This window comes from Petaurus breviceps, unplaced genomic scaffold, assembly GCF_028583685.1.
Source record: "Petaurus breviceps papuanus isolate PSGF00001 unplaced genomic scaffold, PetGlider_PUasm1.0 185, whole genome shotgun sequence".
NCBI lineage: Eukaryota > Metazoa > Chordata > Mammalia > Diprotodontia > Petauridae > Petaurus > Petaurus breviceps.
Window position 1 is genome coordinate 13,424,427 of NW_027185797.1, and position 22,672 is coordinate 13,447,098.

Sequence of the window (22,672 nt, forward strand, 5' to 3'; positions counted from 1 at the left end):
GACTAGTGCCGCTCTGTGCTACTCATGAGAGGGCTCTGTACCTTTCCTAATGTGTAGTATAGAGGTCCACTGATGATCTTCCATTTTTCTCTGCTTTATACTTTACAAAAATGTCTTTATTCTTTCTTGGTGTAAATGACGGAGGGACAAATGCTATTTTGTCTCAGTGAAAAAAAAATGGAGAAATCACATACAAAGAATGGCAAAGGAATTGGGATGTCACTAGCATGGGGAAAATCCAGGTATGGAAAGTCCTTTTGCTGCTGATGATCACAACCTATCTCTGACTTAGTAAACATGACAAAATATTGAAAAGGTAGATTTATAAACTTTTATAGTGATTGCTTCAATTTTGTTTTTGTAGCCTCAGGGCCTGTGTAATAGGTCTATGTAAAATGCTTGTCAAATTGAATCTTTTAAGTCCTAAGAATTTACTTGAGATATTCAGAGACTTGGTATGAACAATGGGATCAGAATCCTCTTTTCCCTGACTTCCAAACTTAGCACTCTAACCACCATACCACATTAAGAATAACAACAGGAATGAGAATGGCAATAATGAGAGGTAGCATTCATATAGTGATTCAAGGTTTCCAGAATATGTCACAAATATTGTTCTGGGTGATAGATGAGGAAACAGAGTCAGAGAGAGTTTAAATGACTTCCTCAGGGTTAGACAGCTGATAAGTCTCTGAGGCTGTATTTGAACTCACTTCTTCCTGCCTCAGCAAGGCTCGATCTGCTATATCACCAACGAAAGTACCATAAAGAACCCCAGTCCAATGATCTCATTTAATAAATAAGGAATCTCAAACCCAGAGAGGTCAAACAGATGACTCACTCTTGCACAGATTGGAAATAGAGTCAGCATTCAAATGTGACCTGAAGGCTCCACTCTAGAGCATGACTATAGGCAAGTTACCTAGCCAACTATACCTCCATTTCCCATCTATAGAAAGGATATACTAACATGTCTGCTGCCTGCCTTGATTGGAGGAAATTGCTTTGCAAACTTTAAAGTCCCTTATTAATGTGAGCTGTGTGAGAAATGAACTGCTTAGTATTGTAGTATAATTAAAATATTAACAATGGACTTAGTACAATATTCATGATATGCTTATTATTACATCAGTAATAATGCAATTAATGTAGAAAAGGAGATGTTAAAGTGTTTTTCACAAACTTTGGTATTTCAGAATGTCTCCTAAAACAAAATTACTGTACAGTCAATGTGAGGGGAAGATTAGATTATATATTAGATAAAGAACTCCTTAAATATTTATTATATGTCAGGAACTGTACTAAAGATTGGAAATACAAACATAAGCAATAAGAAAAGTAGTCCTTGCCCTCAGGAAGTTTACATTCTAATGGGGGAAGACAGTGTAGAAAGGAACTATGGTGGTGGTGGGTTCCACAAAGACAAGGCAGAAAAGTTATCTGTAGAGTACGGAAGGGATGCTATTCAAAATAGGAAGGACACATTTCTCGTTTCTCCCTCCCGATCCACATGGTCCACTGCTACCAGGTAGCACAAGTCAGGCTAACTCTATCACTATCGTACTACGGTAGGGCCACTCAGTAAATTTCCAGTCATATGGGCTCTTTCTGTCTCCTACCCACGTGATACTTCATCTCCCCTCTTGGTGCCCCTTGGTGTTTGTCTCCCATGTCTAGAATATTTTCTCTTCTTTATGTTGCCTCTTGGAAACCCTGACTTGTTTCAAGACTCAGTTCAAGTCCCAACCTATGCAAGGAGCTTTTCACAGTCTCCTGAATTTATTTATTTATTGATTGATTGCTTTTTTTGGAGGGGAGAAAGGCAGGGCAATTGAAGTTAAGTGACTTGCCCGAGGTCACATAGCTAGTAAATGTTAAGTGTCTGAGGTCGGATTTGAGCTCAGGTCCTCCTGACTCCAGGGCTGGTGCTCTATTCACTGCATCACCTAGCCACCCCTCTCCTCAATTTCTAATGCCTTTCCAATAAAGGTGAAATGTTTTGGCATTGGATGCATCTTTGTTTTTGTTTATAGATGCATATATAATTTTTTCTCTCACAGAATGTAAGTTCCTTGAGGGCAGGACATATTTTCTTTTGTCTTCATATCCCCAGTACCTTAGAACAGTGCCTGACACAGAGTAGGTATTTAATGGATGTTTATTAATTTCATTAATAATTTATTAAATTAATTTTTAAAATTCCAATTTGCTAATACATTTCTGAGAATTCCCTGCCTGCATAATAACATGAATTTTTAATTGCAATAAATATTTATAAAGCAATAGTCAAGTAGTATTTATTAAGTGCCTACTATGTGTCTGGAAATGGACTAAGTGTTCTGATGAAAAATGATAGACCCAGCTCTCAAAAAATTTATAATTCAATAGGAGGGATAATATATGGATAGATTGAGTACAATGAAAAGTAGAATAATACAGGGCAAAGGAGAGGTCCAAAAGGAGAATTTAAGGAGGGAAAGATCACTCTCATTTGAGACATCTGAAATGAGTTTCCTTTTTTGAGGGGGTGGGGGGAAAGGTTTGAAAATAGAAAATAAAAATCAGCCTTTAGAGAAAAGGAGGAAATGTCTTCCAGGTATGTGTGGGGGAAACACTTTGGGGGGGAGAAATGGGTAGAGAGAAAAATGATTCTTTTAAAGAACAGATACAAATGATTTGTAATTAGCACCTAATAGCTAATATTTTTGTAGCACTCTAAGATTTAAAAAGCATTTTCCATAGAGTATCTCATTTGATCCTTACAACAACCCAGGAGGTAGGTGCCATTAGTATTTCCATTTTGCTAAATGGAGACACTGAAACTGAGAGAGGCTGAGTGACTTGCCTAGGGTCACACAATTAGTCTTGTGAGTTATGATTTGAACTCAGGCTTTGTTGACTCTATAACTATTGACAAATAAACAGAGGCTTCTTAAACACTCGAAAACAATGTGTTCTCTGTTCTTTCCAGTTTTCCAGACTTTCTGCTTATTTCATTCATTTACTTAGCAAAGCTTTCTTCACAGATAAGATGCTCAAGTTATTGCAACCAAGATTTTTCCCAACTTATGACAGGTTCCACTTTATTAGTGCCTGAATTAATGTGATTTTTCCTTCAGTTTGAAATGAATGACAATAAATGAAAAGAAACATTATCGAAAAACATAGAATTCATGAAAAGGGAATAGACCTGATAGATCATCACTGTCTTAGCAATAATAACAGCTTTCATTCACTCCTGAAAACTTTTTAAGCAATTGGGGTTAAGTAACTTTCTCAAGGTTACACGGCCAGTTATTTCTGAGTGTGGTGCTGAGTATCTGAGCCCGGATTTGATCCGGGTCATCCCAACACTGGAGCAGGTGCTCTTACTCGCTGAGCCACCTGGCCGCCCCTAAGCAATTGTGGTTAAGTAACTTGCTCAAGGTTACATGGCCAGGTGTTTCTGGGTGGGTGCTAAGTGTCTGAAACCGGGATTCGATCTCCAGGTCTTCTCAACACTGGAGCCAGTGCTCTTACTTTCTGTGCTACCTGGCTGCCCCTGAAAACTTTTTAAAGAAAGTCAAGGACATATTGTCATCCCAGTTGAAGATAAGCTGTTTGAGGGCAGGAACTGTCTCAATTTTTAGTTTGTATCCATAATGCATGACATAGTAGGTACTTTAAAAATGCTTGTTCATTCATGGATCGATCTCTTTTTTAAGGATAAGAGGGTATAGATAGAGAGGTTACTTGCCTTGTTTTGGATCCCCAGGAAACAATCAGTAATATATCTTAGAGTAGAACTCTTAAGGGTTGGCTAGGTAGTGCAGTGAATAAAACACCAGCCCTAGAGTCAGGAGGACCTGAGTTTAAATCCTGCCTCAGGCACCTAACACTTATGAGTAGTGTGACATTTGGCAAGTCACTTAACCCCAATTGCCCTACCTTACCCCCTCCAAAAAGCAAAAAAAAAACCAAAAAACTTAAAAAAAAGAACTCAAGTATCCTGATTCCTCACACATAGTAGCCTGGGGAATAGAAGCAATACCATCTTTAGAGTCAGGAGGACCTGAGCTCATGCCTTACCTCCAGTACCTATTGGCTATGTGATCCTGGACAAATCACTTAACTTGTTGGTACACTGATCAGATTTCTAAGACTATAAGTTACTGGGGAATTCCTGAACTCCATTAATAAGAGTTTCCTCGTCCACAGTCCCCTATGGCAAGTTCATTTCCCATCTCAAACTCCCTAAATCCAGAGCCAAAACAAGTTGCTTTTGTGATTTGTTTCTGAATCACATGTTGCTGAGGAAAATTGGAGATTGATTCCCATTTCCTTCAGAAATTAACTTCAGCCCCAAAGAACACAATTCATTTATCTGCTCAGAATATAGCTGGGTGAATTGATCTTCTCCCTAAAATTAATGTTATCATGTTAGAGTAGAGAATGGTTCAGTCTTCTTGAGAAATAATTGAACTTCCAATAGCTTTTATCTTCCAGTTTCTTTGGTGCAACATGAACACACACCACGCATCTGTAGAGTATAGATTTTGACTCAGGGCCAAATTTTCTCTGTGCATCTCTGCCCCTGAACCCATGAACTCTCAGTGAATTCTAATAAAACTTCACATGCAGAAGGCAGATAAGGGCTAAAAGAATCGGTCTCCCTGGGCAATTACTGCATTACATTTTCAAAGGCAATAGCTGGCACATGCTGATGGGCTTGGCACCCTTCTGTCAGCATAAAGTTTTTCTATTAAATCTTGGGTTTATACTAGTATCATTGAGGATACCTTTCTCATTGTAATTATGGCCAACAAATTCCATCCTTTAGAAGATATTGGGAGGAAATGTGGTGCCTGGCAAGATTTCTTCTCACATTCAAAGGCAATATGCTATATGATTATTTCAGAATAGGATAGAAAAAACATATTGGGAAGAAATATAGAAGCATAGACTGAGATCTAGGGGGAAATTCAGAGGTCATATAATCTATCGCTCCTGTGCCCCTGTCATTTTATGTGTGGGAAAATTATGGCCCAAGAACATGAGGAATGTGCTCAAGGTCACAGAATTAGGAGAGTTCTAAATGACCGTGGTGGAATGACATGGAAGTAAAATATCAAAATATCTCATTAGACTATGGGATCTTTGATTTAGAGCTAGAAGGCACTTCAGAGGGCATTTTGTCTTATTCCCTCATTTTAGAGATAGAGAAGTTAAGACCAAGAGATGTGAAATGATTTGTTAGAGCAAGTATAGGAGTTCAGATCTTCTGATTCCAAATTCAAGACACTTAGCACTGTATTTGGGTACTGTCCACTGTATGGGGCAGCTAGGTAGTACAGTACATACAATGCTGGACATAGAGGCAAGAAGACTGACTCTCCTAAGGTCAAATCTGGTCTCTGACACTTATTAGCTTTGTGACCTTGGGCAAATCACTTAACCCTATTTGCCTCACTTTCCTCATCTATAAAATGAGCTGGAGAAGGAAATAGCTTCTCCAACATCTCTGCCAAGAAAATCCCAAATAGGGTCAGAAGAAGCTGGGCACAACTGAAATGATTGAACCCCCACAACCAGCATTTTACTCCCAGCTTCCCCAGATAATTATTGTCATGCTGAAAAAAAGTAGTTCATTTCCATGCATCACACTGCCATGACTGGAGATTCTTTTGGGTGAACCAAAAGAATCTTATTTTTGTGATGACTGCCAAAGAAAGATCGCTAGCTCTGAAATCAGAAAATGTGGTTTAAAATCCCAATGCTGAGGCTTACTATCTATGTACCTTGGGCAGATAACTTAACCTCACTGAGTCTCAGGTTTCTCATCTGCTAAAAAGGACAGGATTAGGGACAGCTAGGGGCACAGTCAGTAGAGCACCGACCCCAGAGTCAGGGGGACCTGAGTTTAAAGCCAGCCTCAGACACACAGCCGTGTGACGTTGGGCAAGTCACTTAACCCCAATTGCCCAGTTTTCCCCCTCCAAAAAGCAAAAAAAAAAAAAAAGGACAGGATTGTACAGAAAGGTCTCGTCTCTATGTTCTCTCCCAGCTCTAGATCTGGATTCTATGATTCTGGGAGATGTTAAAGGGGTTATAAGTCAACCAAATAGTAGTATGAGTTAATTCAATCCAATTGCTTTCTGCCTCACGCTGACAACGATACAAAAGGAATGTTGTTTTGGGTAGATGGCAAGAAGAGAAACAGCTCTAAAGTATGAGCTTTCCTCCCTGGTTTATGTATTGAGACACATGGACGGTCTTAAGGTACAAGGTTGAAAGGAACCTCAACATTCCCAGGTAACTTATCAGCTCTCCAGGAAACTAAACTAATCAAGGTTGGCTTTGTTTCTAATTCTTCTAGGCCATATGAACTCAGCCTAAAATAAGCAGCAACAATTTAGAGAGAAGCAGGATTGGTGATGGTGGCCACTTTATAGGGGAAAAAAATCCTAAGAGAAGGACACGTTTGAGCACACCCTCAAAATCATAGCACTTAGTTGGTGTCGGACATAAAGGTAAGTTTTTATGACACGCCACCTCCAAAAGTTGAATTTTATGCAAAATCACGACAACAATAACAATAGCCAAAATATGGCTTGGCATCCCTCCCCTATCTCATGTGACATTGTGCTTTCAGTCTTATTCTTTAATGATTAATGAATCCTCTCCAATTGCCAGTTTCCTGCCACCTTTTTGTCCCCTGCCACGAAATGATCTAGTCTATTGGGAAGAAGCTTATTGCTGAGCTGTTGAGACAGGCCAGAAATCACTCCATCTCACCGCTGTTGTGGGCCTCCAGCTGGGAAGCTGAGTTGACAGCAACCTTGCATAGCGAACAATACAGAAGCCTCTTGGCCTTCTCTTCCTCAGTCTCTGCAGAAGGACATGTGCTGTTGTGGCCGGGGGTGGTGGTGGTGGTGGGGGTCTTTTCCACTTTGGAGGTGATCTCTGTTGTCATAACACCGCTCTTTCGAATTTCCGCTGTTGTCGCTGTCGATATTGCTGGTGTCCCTGCGGTACTGTCTGCAGTCAAAATAACCAAGAGTGAAGGGGTCCCTTTAACGGGAGATTCTGTCTTACAGATACATAATGCAATATAAAATTCAAATGATGCTTGGATGGATAAACACATACACATAATATTCATATATACACATGGACAAGCAAATACATACATGGGAGCATATGTATACATATTCACACATGCAGGTTCATTCACATATTTACATGCACGGTTTGGGGTAGCAGCCATGACAGATTTTCTTGTGAATGCTTGGTAAATGCTTTATTTTTTCCTAATTTGTATCATGGTTAAAAATAATATTTTTGACAAGTACTCGTGACGTGTTGACGCAAACACAAGAAAAAAGTGGAGAGTAACATAATAAGAAAATGAGGATTTGTCTTTATTCTTGACTTATCTCCCAGAGTTTTTTTGAAAGATTATTTTGTGCTTATTCCTCTCTGTCCTTCCCTCTTGCCTTCCCCCAATATCATTACTTTGTCTTTTTTTTTTTTTAATACCCTTTGTTTTGTTTTTTCAATTGAATAACAGGCTCGGGCTCCTTTCCAGGTGTATGCATGTAACAATGGGAGACAGATATCATAGCCCATTATGTAAATGAGCAGTTCAAAAACTATCAAATGCTTGTAGAAGAAAAGAGATGCCTATTAAACACTGGCTTAAAAGATCAATTTATTGTCATGTTAACTTATAGTCTATATGTATCTCTATATCCATATAGGTAATAAAATGGATAGAACATTGGGCCTGCAATCAGGAAGATCTGAGTTCAAATCCAGCCTCAGATATTTACCAGCTGTGTAAACCTGGCGACTTACTGCCTGCTTCAGTTTCCTCATCTGTAATATGGGATTAATGATAGCATCTACTTCCCAGAGTTATTATGAGGATCAAAAGAGATAATATGTGTAAAACTCATAGATTAGTGCCTGGTACATAGTAATATACATGTTAGCTATTGTTATTATGAATAATAATCTATTTCCATCTATGAATTTTTGCATATTTTTGGACCAGATCTATGACTTCACTAATATAGAAAGCTCATGAAGAAGGAACTCCCTCTCTCTATTCACATTGACATTTTCTCCACAATTCAGTCTTAAAGCACTTCCTGGGGCACTCAGAATTTAGATGATTTGCCCAGAGTCACAGTCCAGGTGTCAGAAGCAGGACTTGAATCCAGATATTACTCGTTCTAGGGTTGAATCCCCATCTTCTATTCTAGGCAAGCTGCTTCACACACATATGTCTGTGTTATCTTCCTGTATTATATCATTTAAAGTAATTTAAATGCATATGAATATGTGAGTATGCATGTATGTGTGTATGAAAGTGGGAGGGGGGAGAGAGAGAGAGAGAAGGAGGAAGAAGAAGAGGAGGAGAGGAAAAGAAAGAAAGGAGTGAAGAATAGAGAGAGAGAAGAGAGAGAAAATGAGAGAAGAGGAGAGGAGAGAGAGATGTAAATTTGGTCAGGAAACTTCTGCCACAAGATTTCTAGACTTAACTCCATTCCCCTGGGTGTCCAGCACTTTTACAAAATGAAGGAAAGTATGGCGACTGTTAACTTTAGAAATATGTTGAATCCCAGGTGACCTGCACTTAACTTCCCAGGCATGAACTCTTTGACCTTGTTGGCTCCCTCCGACTGGATCCAGAATGAAATCCCTGGTTCTAGAGCAATACTTCCTCTCATGGCTTCCAAGAACCATCCTTCATCAAAATCTGCCTTAATGGCTGGTGAAAATAGAAGGACTACTCCATTTGTAAAGTTACTTTTATCTGTCCAGAGGCTTTCTTTCAATGGTGATGGATACTAATCCAAAGTCAAAAGTTGCTAAGAAGGGCTTTACCAACATACCACCATTTTCTTTAGGGGTTAGAGCAAGAATGATAGGTTACTTTGCTTATTACTTCTCTCAGGTCATGGCTTCAGAGAACCCATTGACCAAGATTAAAACAGAGATACCTGTTGAGTAATCTTATCACGTTTTTCTTTTTCTGAAAGTCTCCTGATGGTTCACAAATAATTTAATATTCTGCTGCTAAGATAATTCTTCCAAGTACCCATGTGAAATAGAGACGAGCCTGGCTTCTCAAGACTTTACCAGGAGATCACCACATTGGGAATTTTCTATAAAACTGGCCAAGCTTTAATTACCAGTCCACTAGCAGGATTACTGTGGACGAACTCTCATGCAAACACTAGCCTAGGTACTTTCAGACAGGCTTATCACCAGACTTGGCTACCAATTAATTTGGGGGGCAGTGGGGAACTGGTAGGAGGAGAAGTTATGGAAACCATTGTGGTCTCCACTAAAATGAGCTATGATGCAGATGCACACAAACAAAACCATAAAGTTACCCACTCCTACTCAGTCATTTTCTAGCCTAAATCACCTACATCTACAGAGGAAAGGCAGTTAGGTGGCCAGTGATAGAGTTCCAGTCTGGAGTCAGGAAGATTCATCTTACTGAGTTCTAATTTGGCTTCAGAAACTTACTAGCTGTGTGACCCTGGGCAAATCACTTAACCCTGTTTGCCTCATTTTCCTCTTCTGTAAAATGAGCAGGGGAATGAAATGGCAATCAACTCCAGTATCTCTGCCAAGAAAAGCCTAAATAGGGTCATAAAGTGTTGGACAAGAACCAAACAACTGAACAACAGATAGAGGGAAGACCTATGCAAACAACATCACAAATTATAAAAGTCTATCTAGACTTTAAGATTACTGTGTATAGTTTCCTCAGGAAACTGCGCAAAAGTGATCAACTTAAGTTCTCACTACACTAGGCAAGTCTCTAAATCTTTAAGTTGCTGAGAAAACTCTGACCTTGAATGATAAGAGTCCAGTTCTCCTTGTCAATGAAATAACAGTCCAGTTGTTATCCCTTTAACACTGATAATGCTATGAAATAAATGCATCATGGAATTAGAGTTGGAAAGAACCATCTCATTTTACAGATATGGAAACTGAGGCACAGAGAGGCTAAGTGACTTGTCCATTATCATATAAGTGGTAAACAAAAGAATCAACATATGAAGTCACACCCTATTCAAAGTTTTTCCACAGGGGGCAGCTAGGTGGTGCAGTGAGTAAAGCACTGGCCCGAGTTCGGTTCCGGCCTCAGACACTTAACACACACACACACACACACACACACACACACACACACACGCATACACACACACACACACACGCATACACACACACACACACACGCACACACACACAACTAGCCATGTAACCTTGGGCAAGTTACTTAACCCCAAATGCCCTCCAAAAAAAAAAAAGGCAAACAAAATAAAACAAAAAAAAAAATTTCTACTGTTTGATACTTCCTTTCCTCTCCCCTCTGCCTTTTAATACCCTTCTTTGTGAAACTTTAAAACTGTATTTTCTGGGAATGGCACCTTTTCTCTAATTATTATGAAAAATACACAACCTAAATTAATGCGGACGTCCTGTACAAAAGCATCTGACTTCACTTGAAGTCACATATTTGCCATTTAAAGATGACATTTGAACTAAATGACTGGTGTTTGATAAATCACCAATCATCGATCCCCACCCAACCTCCAGTCAACTAGAACATATATGCCTGTAAAGTGTTATATTTTTAGATGAAATGTTCGTAGCAGAGAGGCATTCATTCATTCAAGAAAATCAAACCTCTGAGAAAAGAACATAATTGTTTAAATCCAGAGTTTCCCTCAAGCTCACCTAGAACTTGATAGAACTTTACTGAGATGTCATTACTAGTCTGTGATATTTTACAGCCAATCCACTGGAAGTGACCAACTGCAAGTATCCCTTCTTCCCACAGGCAGGATTTTGAAGCATGATGCTTTAATGCAGGTATTACACTGAAAGGGACTCTGGGACAAGAAATCAAGAGAAAATGTTGCTAGGTCATCTTCATTGCTTTGGGCAGTCTCTCCCATGATATTTGCCCCAGTCATTTCTTCTCTGGCCCAGGCCTGCTCCTAGCAGCTTCTGCTCTGAGTTTTGGGTATTTATGTCTGGAACCATAAACACCATATGGCGTTAAGTAAGTGTGAGCTCGGAAAATTTTTCATTTTTTTTTTAACGATGAAAAATCTTAACATGGTTCGGAATAAACAAAACACACCTATCGTGTGTTTCCAGTGACAGCTAATTCTGTATCTTTCCTAATCTCATAGGATATTGTACATTTATACCAAAAGCTATGGTAGATTAGAGACACCTGACTCACTATGCCTACAGCTTAACAAAGTATCAGCATTTCTTATGACAAGCTCCATACAGGCAATGGGCTTAGAGGGCTTAATATCCCACAGCTTAAATGCCTCTGCCTAACCTTCTATCGTACTTCCGACCACAAAGCTTCTCACAGACATGCAATGGTGCTGTATCCCATAAATTCAATTAGTTTGAAGTGCCAAGGAAATTTACAAAAACACATTTATCCTGAATTCTCTTACTTGTTTTTGATTTTGACTATGGAATAGAATCCCATTAATTCAGCTTCACAGAATTGGAATTTGTGATCATTTAAACCATAGGGTTAAGGTTGAATTTTCCTTTTGCTCTGGCAATGATTAGAGGTATTATTCCCAAACAGTGGAAACAAATTAAGGGTAATACATCCCTCTTCAAGAGAACCAATTGTTTTCAAGTACTAGCCATTGCATATGAAGACACAACTTTCCATCAGTTCTTTGTTTTGGCATTATGAAATAATTCTTGCAGTGGAGTGGGAGTGGATTTGTGATATCTCAGTGATGTAACCTCTGCCAATGAACATCTGCATCTTCTCCGAAATATATAATCTGAGAGAGGAGGAAGGGGAGGGAGAGGAGAGATGGGGAAGGGAAGTGAGAGGGAGAAGTAGAGGTAGAGGGTCAGGGAGAGGGAGAGGGAGAGGAAACAAGCACACAGTTCAGGATTGAAGAGGCATGGGGGATGAAGACAAGAGATGGTGCACCACGTGCAAGGAATAGTGAGAAAGAGGATTTGGTTGGATTACACAGCATGGAAAAGAATGCATAATAAGGCTAGAAAGGTAACTTGAGGCCAGGAGGTTGTAAAGACTTTTACAATTTAAAGGTATGACTTGAACCCTGGTTTTCCTCACTTAGAGGCCAGATTTCTATCTATTATGCCTTATTGCCTCTCTATTCATTAAAGAATAGTTTCCCTTGGATAATAGTTAGTTTACATGGATTTAAAAGTAACAAAACTACATTCTTTTAATAAAGAAATGACACTGAGACATGCCATTAATTGACTGGCCAGAATCACCGTTAAGTAACCTTGAGGAAGCTTGATAATTTGTCCTTAAGAACACTAATACTCCAAAGGATATATGATACCAATCATGTGGCTTCTTCCTTCAAAGATGTAAGTACCAACCCATCCCAGCCTCTGGAACCTGTGTTACTTTTCTCCATCTCTTCCCGGAAGTTCTCTAAAATTGCAAGAATACTAATAGAATTGGCTGCCAGTCTATTTTTCCTCATTCTGACCATATGACTGATCCATCTAAAGTAGTCATTTGCTTCTCTGTGACACTGACATCTCTTACATCATTTCATTTGCATAATTCTTTATTGTTCACAGTAAATGACCAGATTATTTTGTAATTCTTTTTGCACTTCACTACTTTCCTTTGATAAATGCTACCTATTATTTTGTGGAAGACTCCATTTATTCCTATGTTGCCTAGTGTTATGAATAGGAATGGGTATTGTATTTTGTCAAATGCTTTTTTCTGCATTTATTGAGATGACCATGATTTCCATTAGTTTTGCTATTGATATAGTCAATTAATGCTGATAGTTTTTTTTTTTTTAATACTGAACCAGTCCTGCATTCTTGCTACAAATCCTACCTGGTCATAGTGTAGTTTCCTTAAGATAAGTGCCTGTAATCTCTTTGCTACTATTTTATTTAGAATTTTTGCATCTATATTCATTTGGGAAATTGGTCTAGAATTTTTTTCTCTGTTTTGACTCTTCCCAGTTTAGGTATAAGCACCATATTTGTATCATAAAAAAGAATTTGTTAGAACTCCTTCTTCACCTATTTTGCCAGATAGTCTATATAGTATTGGGATTAATTGTTCTTTAAATATTTCATAGAATTCACTTGTAAATTCATCTGGACCTGGAGATTTTTTCTCAGGGAGTTCATTGATTGCTTGTTCAATTTATTTTTCTGAAATGGGGTTAAGTATATTATTTCATCTTTCTTTAATCTGGAGAGTTTATATTTTTGTAAATATTTCTTCTGTCCTTTGGATGATGCTCAATGAGGTATCCTAAAAAGAATATTGATTCTAGAGGCAAAGGAACTTGGTTCAAATCCTGCCTCTGATGTTTGTTTGATGTGTGAGCTAGACCAAGTCATTTCAACTTTATGTAACCTCAGCTTTGGAAATGAGGGGGTGGAACTAGAGAGGCCCCCTTCCCTAATAGAAATATACCCAAATCATCACTTTATTAGGCACTAGTGTTCTAGGTAGCAGCACTGAAGGAAGACTACCATTAATATCATGTCACCTTTGTTGCAGGAAGGAGCTTGAGATCATTAAAAGAACTTTGCCATCTTTCAAAGGCAATGTATCCCCCTTTATCAAATGAGATAGTATTTGTAAAGCACTCAGCACAGTGTACATAGTAGGTGTTTAATAAATGCTGCACCCCTCCCAGCTCTTTAATCTTTCTATTCAATTCTGGGCCCAGCTCCTGTTGAGTTATACTGTCTGCCCATAAAGTAATCGATAAGTAGTACAGGTTTTCCAACTAATTATATTTCATCATCCATATTAAGAATTCTTAATGTGGGGCACAAAAAATTGTTTTTGAAAATATATATTCTGATAATTATTTCAATATACTTGGTTTTCTTTTGAATCTTACGTATAACATTTCAGCTATTTAAAAGCATCATTCTAAGAATGAGTTCATAGGTTATCAGAGTTACACAAAAGAAATTAAGAATCTCTAGTCTAGGCAACAGGCATGCTTAAACTTAAGACATATAATCATGTCAGCAAGTACATACAATCATAGGGCATCAAGGTGGCTGAATGCATAGAGCATGGCCCAGAGTCAGGAAGACCTGAGTTACTGTAGGGTCATGAAGACTCAGAAATGACAGAGACAACGGAACCCAACTTACAATCCTGTATAACCATCCCTTTTTATTTCCTTCCTAACACTGCATTATCTTGAGTTACTTTATTTTGTTTGTAGGGAGCCATTCATTTTTGTGAAAATCATATGACTTAAGTGAACAATTTCAGTCCCAAAGGGAACATTCATGCCAAGTAGCAGACCCAGAAAGAATTATTTTAGCCATGAAGAAAGTAAAGTTGTCATGGAAGCCTTAAGGTATGAAGTTAGAATCAGTTTTAGGAAAACCCATGAATGAATCTGATAATAGGATTTGTGGACTATGCTCCGAGTTACTGTTTAGTGACCTTCAGTTCTGTCTGAATCTTTGTGACCTCATTTGAGGTTTTCCTGGGGAAGATACTGGAGTAGTCTGCCATTTCTTTCTCCAGTTCATTTTAGAGATGAGGAAAGTGTGGCCAACAAGGTCACATAACTTGCCCAGGATTACACAACTAGTAAGTATCTGAGGCCAGATTTGAACTCAGGAAGACGTCTTCCTAACCCCAGACCCGCAGCCCTCTATCCCCTGGGTCACCTAGCTACCCTGTCGAGATGTAAGAGTATTCAAATCAGGGCCTTAGTACCACTGTATTACCAAAACTAAAGATGGAATAGCAAAGAGGAATGATTCACTTTTTGGAGATTTCCCCATCTCCCAATTTAGCTCTCAGGAAAACATGCCATAGTGACCCCTAAGGAGAGAGCGAGTGACTGGGAGCCTGAAGTCAAGGTCATGGTGCAGCTGGTGAAAGAAGGTCCAGAGACAAGACAGGTTTGCAGCGTGGAGCTGCTCTCCTGCCAACTGCCAGCAGCAAAGAACCTTTATTGCAACTGTCACTGTTTGGCTTTGACTTGGAAACAGCTTGCTTGTACTCAATGCAACATGTTACAGACTGAAAAAGAAAGTTCCACATTACAAGGGACCATTTGTCTCTCTCATTTCAATGTAACCCCAGTGAAACTACTTAAGAATTCCATAACATAAAAAATTACCATTTGGAATTTTTTTGGGGGGAAGGTAATCTATAAATTATTTTGTAGAAAGTTTTCTGATGGGGAAAGTTTGAAAACAGATGCAAATTAATGTCTGCTATTTAAAGGTACAGAGGATTGCCTGGGACTTGTTTACTCTCACCCAGGCTGTTTGTGTCTGAGGTAGATCTTAAATCCAGGTCCTCTGACTCCAAAGGTTGGCATTCTATTGGCTAGACCACGGTGCCTGGAATTATCATAGAATATTTTTTACATTAAAACTAACATAAAATATCTTCTAAGTATGAGTATTGTTCTGTATTTGAGACCATGTGACCTTGGATAAGTCACTTAATGCCTCAGTGACTCAGTGTCCTCATCTGCAAAATAAAGAAGTTGGATTGAATGGCCTGAGTTCCTCTCCAGAAGAGGTTTAAAATCCAAATTCCCCATAGCAAGAAGAAAATTCACAATTAAGCTATGAAATATTCCTTCATGGAATATATAGAATTAATTTATCCCACAGATGCTCATTATGGTTTTTCTTTGTATTGAAGAGATAGAAATTATAGCCAATTCATTTTCCCTAGTACTTTAAGAACATAAGTCTCACTCCAAGGTATTTGCTTATGGGCAAAACAGCTGCTCACTCTTAAAGTAGATTACATTATGGATTGGTAAAAAGGTGTTCTGTGATAGAGAACAAATCACAGCTATGTGCTTGGACAGGAGTCCCAAAGACCTCAGTTGAAATCCTACTTTGAAATGCACTGGTGGTATAACCCTAGACCAGTTATTACAGTTTTACAGCCCTCCAGGTATAGAGATATCACTATTGGGAACAGTGATGAGAAAGCTTCGTCAAATTCCAAATTACTTCCATACAAGACTGGTACATTTCTGAACTCTCTAGTCCCAAAATAAGGAAAGAGAATGGTTAGGCAGAAGGAAGGAAAGATGGAGGTAGTAAGGTTCATTATGGCCATGACATGACTGAGATGGTCCCTAACAAAGGGGATGATTTTTTTTCAGATTTATGAGTTATGACTAGTAGGCTCATTTTTATCTTACTAATTTGTCCCCTTAGGTTCCAATCCCTATTTGGGCTGAGGGTAGTGGCTGGAACCAGACATGAGATCCTAAGAAATCTTGCATTGGCTGTGTTTGAATATTTCATACTTTTAAATCAAGGCTAGGAAAATATGGCCTTTCAGGCAGATGTCCTTTAAACAAAATTAAGCATAGTTCTAATGGCAACTTTTGTTACACATAAAGACCCACCTAAAAAACATGTGAACAACTAGTTTAGTGAGAAAATCTGAAATCAGATGACCTGAATTAGAATCACAGATATGACACCTACTACCTGCATGACCTTGGGATAGTCATTAACCTCTCTGAGCCTCAGTTTCCTCACCTATAAAATGAAAGGGTTGTACTAGATGGCTTCTAAGCTCCCTTTCCAAATCTATAGTTATGATCTTATGAAGATCCTAACTTAAACCTACTTAATATTGGGCATTTGATGCATCTAGCTGATGTTTTCATGGCTTGTAAAAGAAGCTGCATTGACACTCTGTTCACCGTCACTATACCTCTTTGTATGATTGAAATGTCTTCCCTTTCTCATCACTACCTCTTAGATTTCTTAAGTTTCTTTGAAGTTCAAGGACCCCATTCTATGTACAACCTCTCCCCAGTTACTAATAGCCTTCCTCCCTCCCAAATTATTTTGGATGTACTTATATGCGCACATGTTTTTCACCCCTCCTCCTGTCCAGAATGTAAGCCCCTTGAAGGAAGAACCTATTGGATATTTGTTTCCATTTACCCAGTGTCTAGAATATCAACAAGTTAAACCAAGTCAACAAGCAGTTATTAAGAATATTCTATATGCTAGGTCCTGTATTAAACCCAAGAATGGCACAGAACAGGTGTTTAATAAACCTTTAGTGTTTGTTAATTAAATGAAAAAAATGGAATTTTCAAAAATAGGTGATTAAGGACCTAAAACACCAGGAATTTCCTTAAATAGAAAATGGCCACATTACCCTTAACTACTCTGCCAATCAAGTCCCTATTTAGGTTAACTGGTCTCAGCTGGGAAGCAAACTAAATCTTTGATTAACATGTGATTAGGAAAAAAAAAATCAGCTATCCTTGAAACCAATATTTGTCCTGATAGAGACACTCAAGCCTCAAAGGTATTTAACATGTCTTTTTGTGATAGGAATGACACATTCAATTCTTAGAAGCAAAGAACAAGGTTATGAGGTCTTAATACCCTTCCAAGATACTGTTGAACCCAATTTTGTTCACTATGAGGACACCCTCTCTCTTCTCCTCATACTGCATGTCATAATTTTCTCAAGGAATTGGTATTCTTTATTTGTGAGCACTCCCTTCCCAAAAGGGAACTAACAACCCAAATACAAGTGACTACCTCCACATCATAATTAATTAAGTGAAGCTGGCAGCTGAACAGCTGGAGGTTAAAGGACTTTGGAAGAGAACCAGGGGGAGAATATGAGTGAGGTCTTGTCTGAATTTTGGAATATTCTGATAAATATTGCAAAAATGGCAAGAAAGAGAGGGAAAAAACCAATTTATTCCAAAGCTATTTTAAGCAACTTAGTTGCAGCTAGATTTGGGAGATGTCTTTTCAGGCTTATAATATAGATTTCTTCTCAGAGAGGCAGAGGAAAAGAAAAAAAAAAAGCACTTTAAAAAAATCTATGAATGAAAGTTCCCTTGCTCAAGGGATTTTGGGTGAAAGAATGTCTGCAGTTACAGTTTCCACTTAATTAATGAGACCTGTGTCCTCAGAAAATCCAATTTAAACCTCAAAAAAGAGTCAGTGAATAGAGTGGTGGGATAGGCTCTTGATTGGTTTGGGGCCTTCTCCCCCCAGTTGAGATCACAGAATCCTCTTCTTCCTGGGGCCAAACCCTTGAAGGTCAAATGTAAGTGTCAGCTTTACCTAACTTCCTAATTTCTCTACTATCTCACTTTTATGAAGGTTGCTTGGTAAAGATGAACGATACTGTGAATTACTCTTGGCTCCAGACTAGGGGGAAAGTGGGTACCTTTTAAATGGATGATGGATTGGAACGGTGTGGACAAAAAACATGTAATTCAACACCAAATTAAATGACAACTGGATGTATAATCCAAGTAGGCTATCTTCATGGCAGAAATTTGTTTTCTAATTGTTAGAATTGCTAGTAAAAATTTTTTTTGGGGGGAGGAGGAGATGGTTGTCCTAGAACTAAAGAGCTTAATAATTTGAGTGGTGTTACTATAGACTACTTGGCATGGGTATAATTTGTAAAGTGATTCTGTTTTCTTATCTTCTCAATGTGAGAGTTACCTTATTTTTTGTCTAGAAATGCTGGCCTTCTTGGCTGTTCACAGCATGTTAATGTTTCCTCTCCCACCTTCACATTTTTGTCTCCGATTGTCTTTCATGCTTGCAATGCTCTTACTCCTTACCTATCTATACCTCCTGGCTTCCGGCAAGACTGATCTCAAGAACATTCTTGGGAAGGAAGTCTTTCCAGGTGTTTTTCTTCCCCCCAACCTCTCCAACTGATAGAACTTTCCTCAGAAATGACCTCTCATTTGCCTTGACGATATCTTGTACGTACACAGTTGTCTATTGCATGTTGTCTCCCATATTGGAAGGTCAGCTTGATGAGGGCACAGGCTATAGTTTTTGCCTTTCTTTTTTGCTTTGTAGCTCAGTGCCTGGCATAGAGTAAATGCTTAATAAATACTTCCTGACTACTGATTGGAAACGTCTTAGTGCCTAACCAACTCTCCCATGCCTTCAGTTGCAAAGTCATTGCTTATTGTACATTTGCAGTGGGAGCTCCATACACCAAGGAAATCAGAATCTACTTTTCCCCATGCCCCACAAGAAATCTATCACCAGCAACAGCAGAAGCACTAAGTAAGTACTGTACTAGGCACAATGGATACAAAGAGAAATATGAAAAGTAAACCCTGTAAATAAGAATAGGAGGAACATTTAGAAGTCGCGGTCTTGTTCCACTGATGGCTTTCCTAAAATCAAAAAGCTTCTGATTTCAATGAGGTTGTGTCATTACAATAAAACAAACAAACAAAAACAACTTATTAATTCAATATGTGTGTTGTGGGGGGCAGGGGGGAATCAACCTTGAAGGGACTCCATGTAGATCAAACTACCAATAATATATATTTTTTTTATTTTTAACTTTCCAACCACATATTTTGGTGTCATATAGACATATCCTAATGAAGTTTTCTCCATGCAAAACAATATGACGATAAGGAAACAAAAAAGAAACCAGAATTGGCACTGTTTGGTCTTTTATTTACCAAAATGTTCTGAAACCAAAGGAATGATTATCTTACACGGAAAGCAGAGGGAAAAAAAATAGACAATGGTGTCTCTTCCTCTCTTCCTCATATCCAAGCAGATAGGTGGAGGCCATCACTGGTGCAATCAGCACTACACCTTTGTGCAACCAGTACAACTTGTTAGGAAACAATATATTCCCCTGGCTATTTCATCTCTCCAAAGGTGAATACCATATTTGATCAGCTTCCCTTTCTTTTTTTTAACTCAGTTAATGAGTTATTTCGATATAAATCCTATTTATTGTGGTTTTGAATATCTATAAATTCAAACTCTTCCTATTGGCAATCATGGATTTCCCAAGTCTGAAATCAACAGCTAAAGTGTTTTTTAAGAGGGAAAATTTGTGTGTGTGTGTGTGTGTGTGCATTTATGTGTGTGTAAAATTAAGGTTATAAAAGAGTATCATTCATAACTGGAAAATTGCTTCTAAAATACACTGAGCCTTTTCCTACCCAATTATCTCTGTATCTGTGAATGATGAAAGGATTTTCTCAGCCACAGAGGATGAGAATATCGTCTAGTGTGAACTGATCTCTCAGAGGAAGTGGCCCACTGACATTGCCATATGACACTTTCCAGTGTGGAATATATGTTCCTGAGGAGATATGGGGCACAAAACTCAGACCAATTAGAAAGTAATGAGTTTGCAGTTACTTCATTATTGTTAAAAGGAGCTTAAAAGAGGTTTCTTTTATAAATTTGACTCCAAACCTCAGAAAACAGAGCTCATATTTTAGAATAATAAAATGCAACAAGACCCTTATTTGAACAGCTGTTTAATGTTATGACTAATTTTATTACTTTTCACTATAACTGCAGTAGTCTAAATTAAAATAAGGAGCCAGATTTGTTCATAGGTAAATAATTCTGCTTTACTTTTATTGTGTTTTTCACAGACAAATAGGCTATTGTCTGTAAATCTCTCATTCTCCCCCCCAAAAAAAAATACAAGGCATCTTTTGGAATGTTTCTTCCACAGTGGTCAAACTTTTATGGTTCACATTTTTCCTGGTAACTTTAGAGAGGCAGAAGAAAGGACTGAGGGAGGGGGTACCCTCCAAAATGGTGCTACTAATCTGTTTCTATCTTCCTCACACTGGTTGCCCTGAAACAAAGAGAGACCCTGGGCAGAAAAGTGGTTAGTAAAAGGGCACTAGGTCAGAAATCCCAGCACAGCCATATCCAGGTCAGAATTCCTAATACATCCCCATCCTCAAAAATATTCCATAGCTTGTTGGTGACTTTATAGTTTAGTTAGCTCCACTTTTAATGAAGTAAGTATTAAGAATGAAGATATTTGCAATATACTTCCCCCAAACACACACATAAACACATACATATATAATGTATACACATATATTATATGTGTACATATATTATATACACATAAATTATATACATGTATTATATATACACATACATGCATATGTGCACATAAAGACTATATATGTACATGTGTATATACATGTGTGTTTTATAGGTGCATATATATGCATTTGCCTCAACAAACATCACTTGACAGAACTATCATGAATACACATGCTACCCAAAACCACTATAATATTACAAGATCCAAGAATATCATCATGTAATCCAGTTGTCTATGAAGGAAACTGGATGGTTAGCAATCATTCACGCTAAAGCTTAAATCTCGACACTCTTATCTCCCTTGCATTCCATCTGTTTTCCCATACCATCCTGCTTACTCCATCCATTTTATAAAAAATTGACACCCCTCTTACTCTGGATTCAATGAGTAGTAAAACTTTTATTTATTAAATGTCTACTATGTTCAAGCTATCATACTGCATCTGGCACTACAAAAATGAAGTAAAAAAAATCCTTGATCTTAATAAGCTTAAATTTTGGGGGGAAGAATATATCATATAAGCAGAGAATTACCCACAAAATATTTGAAGAATGAAGCGCTAACAATGAAGGGGGAAAATAAAAGTTCCTGTATGATTTGGCATGTGGCCTGAGGTTTCTAAGAGGCAGAGTTGAGGGAGTAACAAATTTCAGAATTGGGGATAAACTTGTATGAAAGTTGTAGAGATGGGCAATGGAATGGTCAGTTTGGGGACCAATCAGTGTGCTAGTTCGACCTCAAAGAACTTACATTCCACTCCTAGAGACTATGGCAGCAGGGGAAAGGACAACACGTATACCCAAAAATAATCATAAAATTTATACAAAGTCATTTCAAAGAATGAAGACCACTAATAACTGGAGTAGAATATAGAGCAGGTCTAGGAAAGGACTCAAGCAGGAAATGGTACCTGAGCTGTCCAAGAGAGTAAGCTAGAAAACTGATGTAGAAGAGGTGAGGATGAACAGTCAGTTTATACATAAAGAGATGGGTTTTGGAACATCATGGACAGGGAACACTTAGCAGGCTAGTTAAACTGCAAAAGAAATCAAAGGTGGCAATTAAGAAACACTTGTCTAATTGAAGCAATCAAGGGCAAATATGTCCACAAGAGGAAGTGTGACAATCATTTGACAAGAGTGAAGAATACTCCAATTATTGCACTCTTAACCATTTAATAAAATCAGTGAAAAGAGTCTGCCCACTAAACTGGCTAGTTAGCAATGTTAATTGACAAGCATTTATTAAGTGTTTGCTTAATGTGGGACACCATAAGGACTTGGTATTCAAAGAAGGGCAAAACTGTCTTTGTCTTCAATGAGTTTACATTCTAATGGGAGACAACATATAAACAACTGTAGATTCATGCAGAGATATAGGTAACAATGTGATATGGGATGGCTAGGTGGCTCAGTGAGTAAAGTGCCAGCCCCAGAATCAGGAGGACCTGAGTTCAGCTCTGGCCTCAGACACTTAACATCCACACAAAAAAACTAGCCATGTAACCTTAGTTACTTAATCCCAATTGCCTTTGAAAAGGCAAAAAACAAACAAACAAACAAACAAACAAAAACAATGTGATATGAAAAAGGTGAATGAGATGTTGAGCTCTATTAAAAGTCAGTGTCTAGAATAATGGCGGTCCTATTGAAATCTGTCCTGGTCAGGCCATACAGGGTGTAATACGTTTAGTTCTTGGAATCATATCCTAAGACGGTGATCAATAAACTACAGTCTTTCATA

General features: G+C 38.2%; 1 protein-coding gene across 6 annotated transcripts in view; it reads right to left on the reverse strand.

Annotated features, from left to right (window-relative positions):
- Positions 1 to 22,672, reverse strand: part of ZNF385D (zinc finger protein 385D) — a 361,566-nt gene that overhangs the window by 19,893 nt on the left and 319,001 nt on the right. For 5 of the 6 annotated variants that reach the window (XM_069088477.1, XM_069088474.1, XM_069088479.1 and 2 more), the window contains one exon: positions 6,775 to 7,017. The exons of the other annotated variant lie outside the window; for it this stretch is intronic. In XM_069088477.1, the coding sequence (XP_068944578.1) occupies positions 6,775 to 7,017 (243 nt within the window). The remainder of the gene's footprint in view (positions 1 to 6,774; positions 7,018 to 22,672) is intronic. 6 annotated transcript variants of the gene reach the window in all.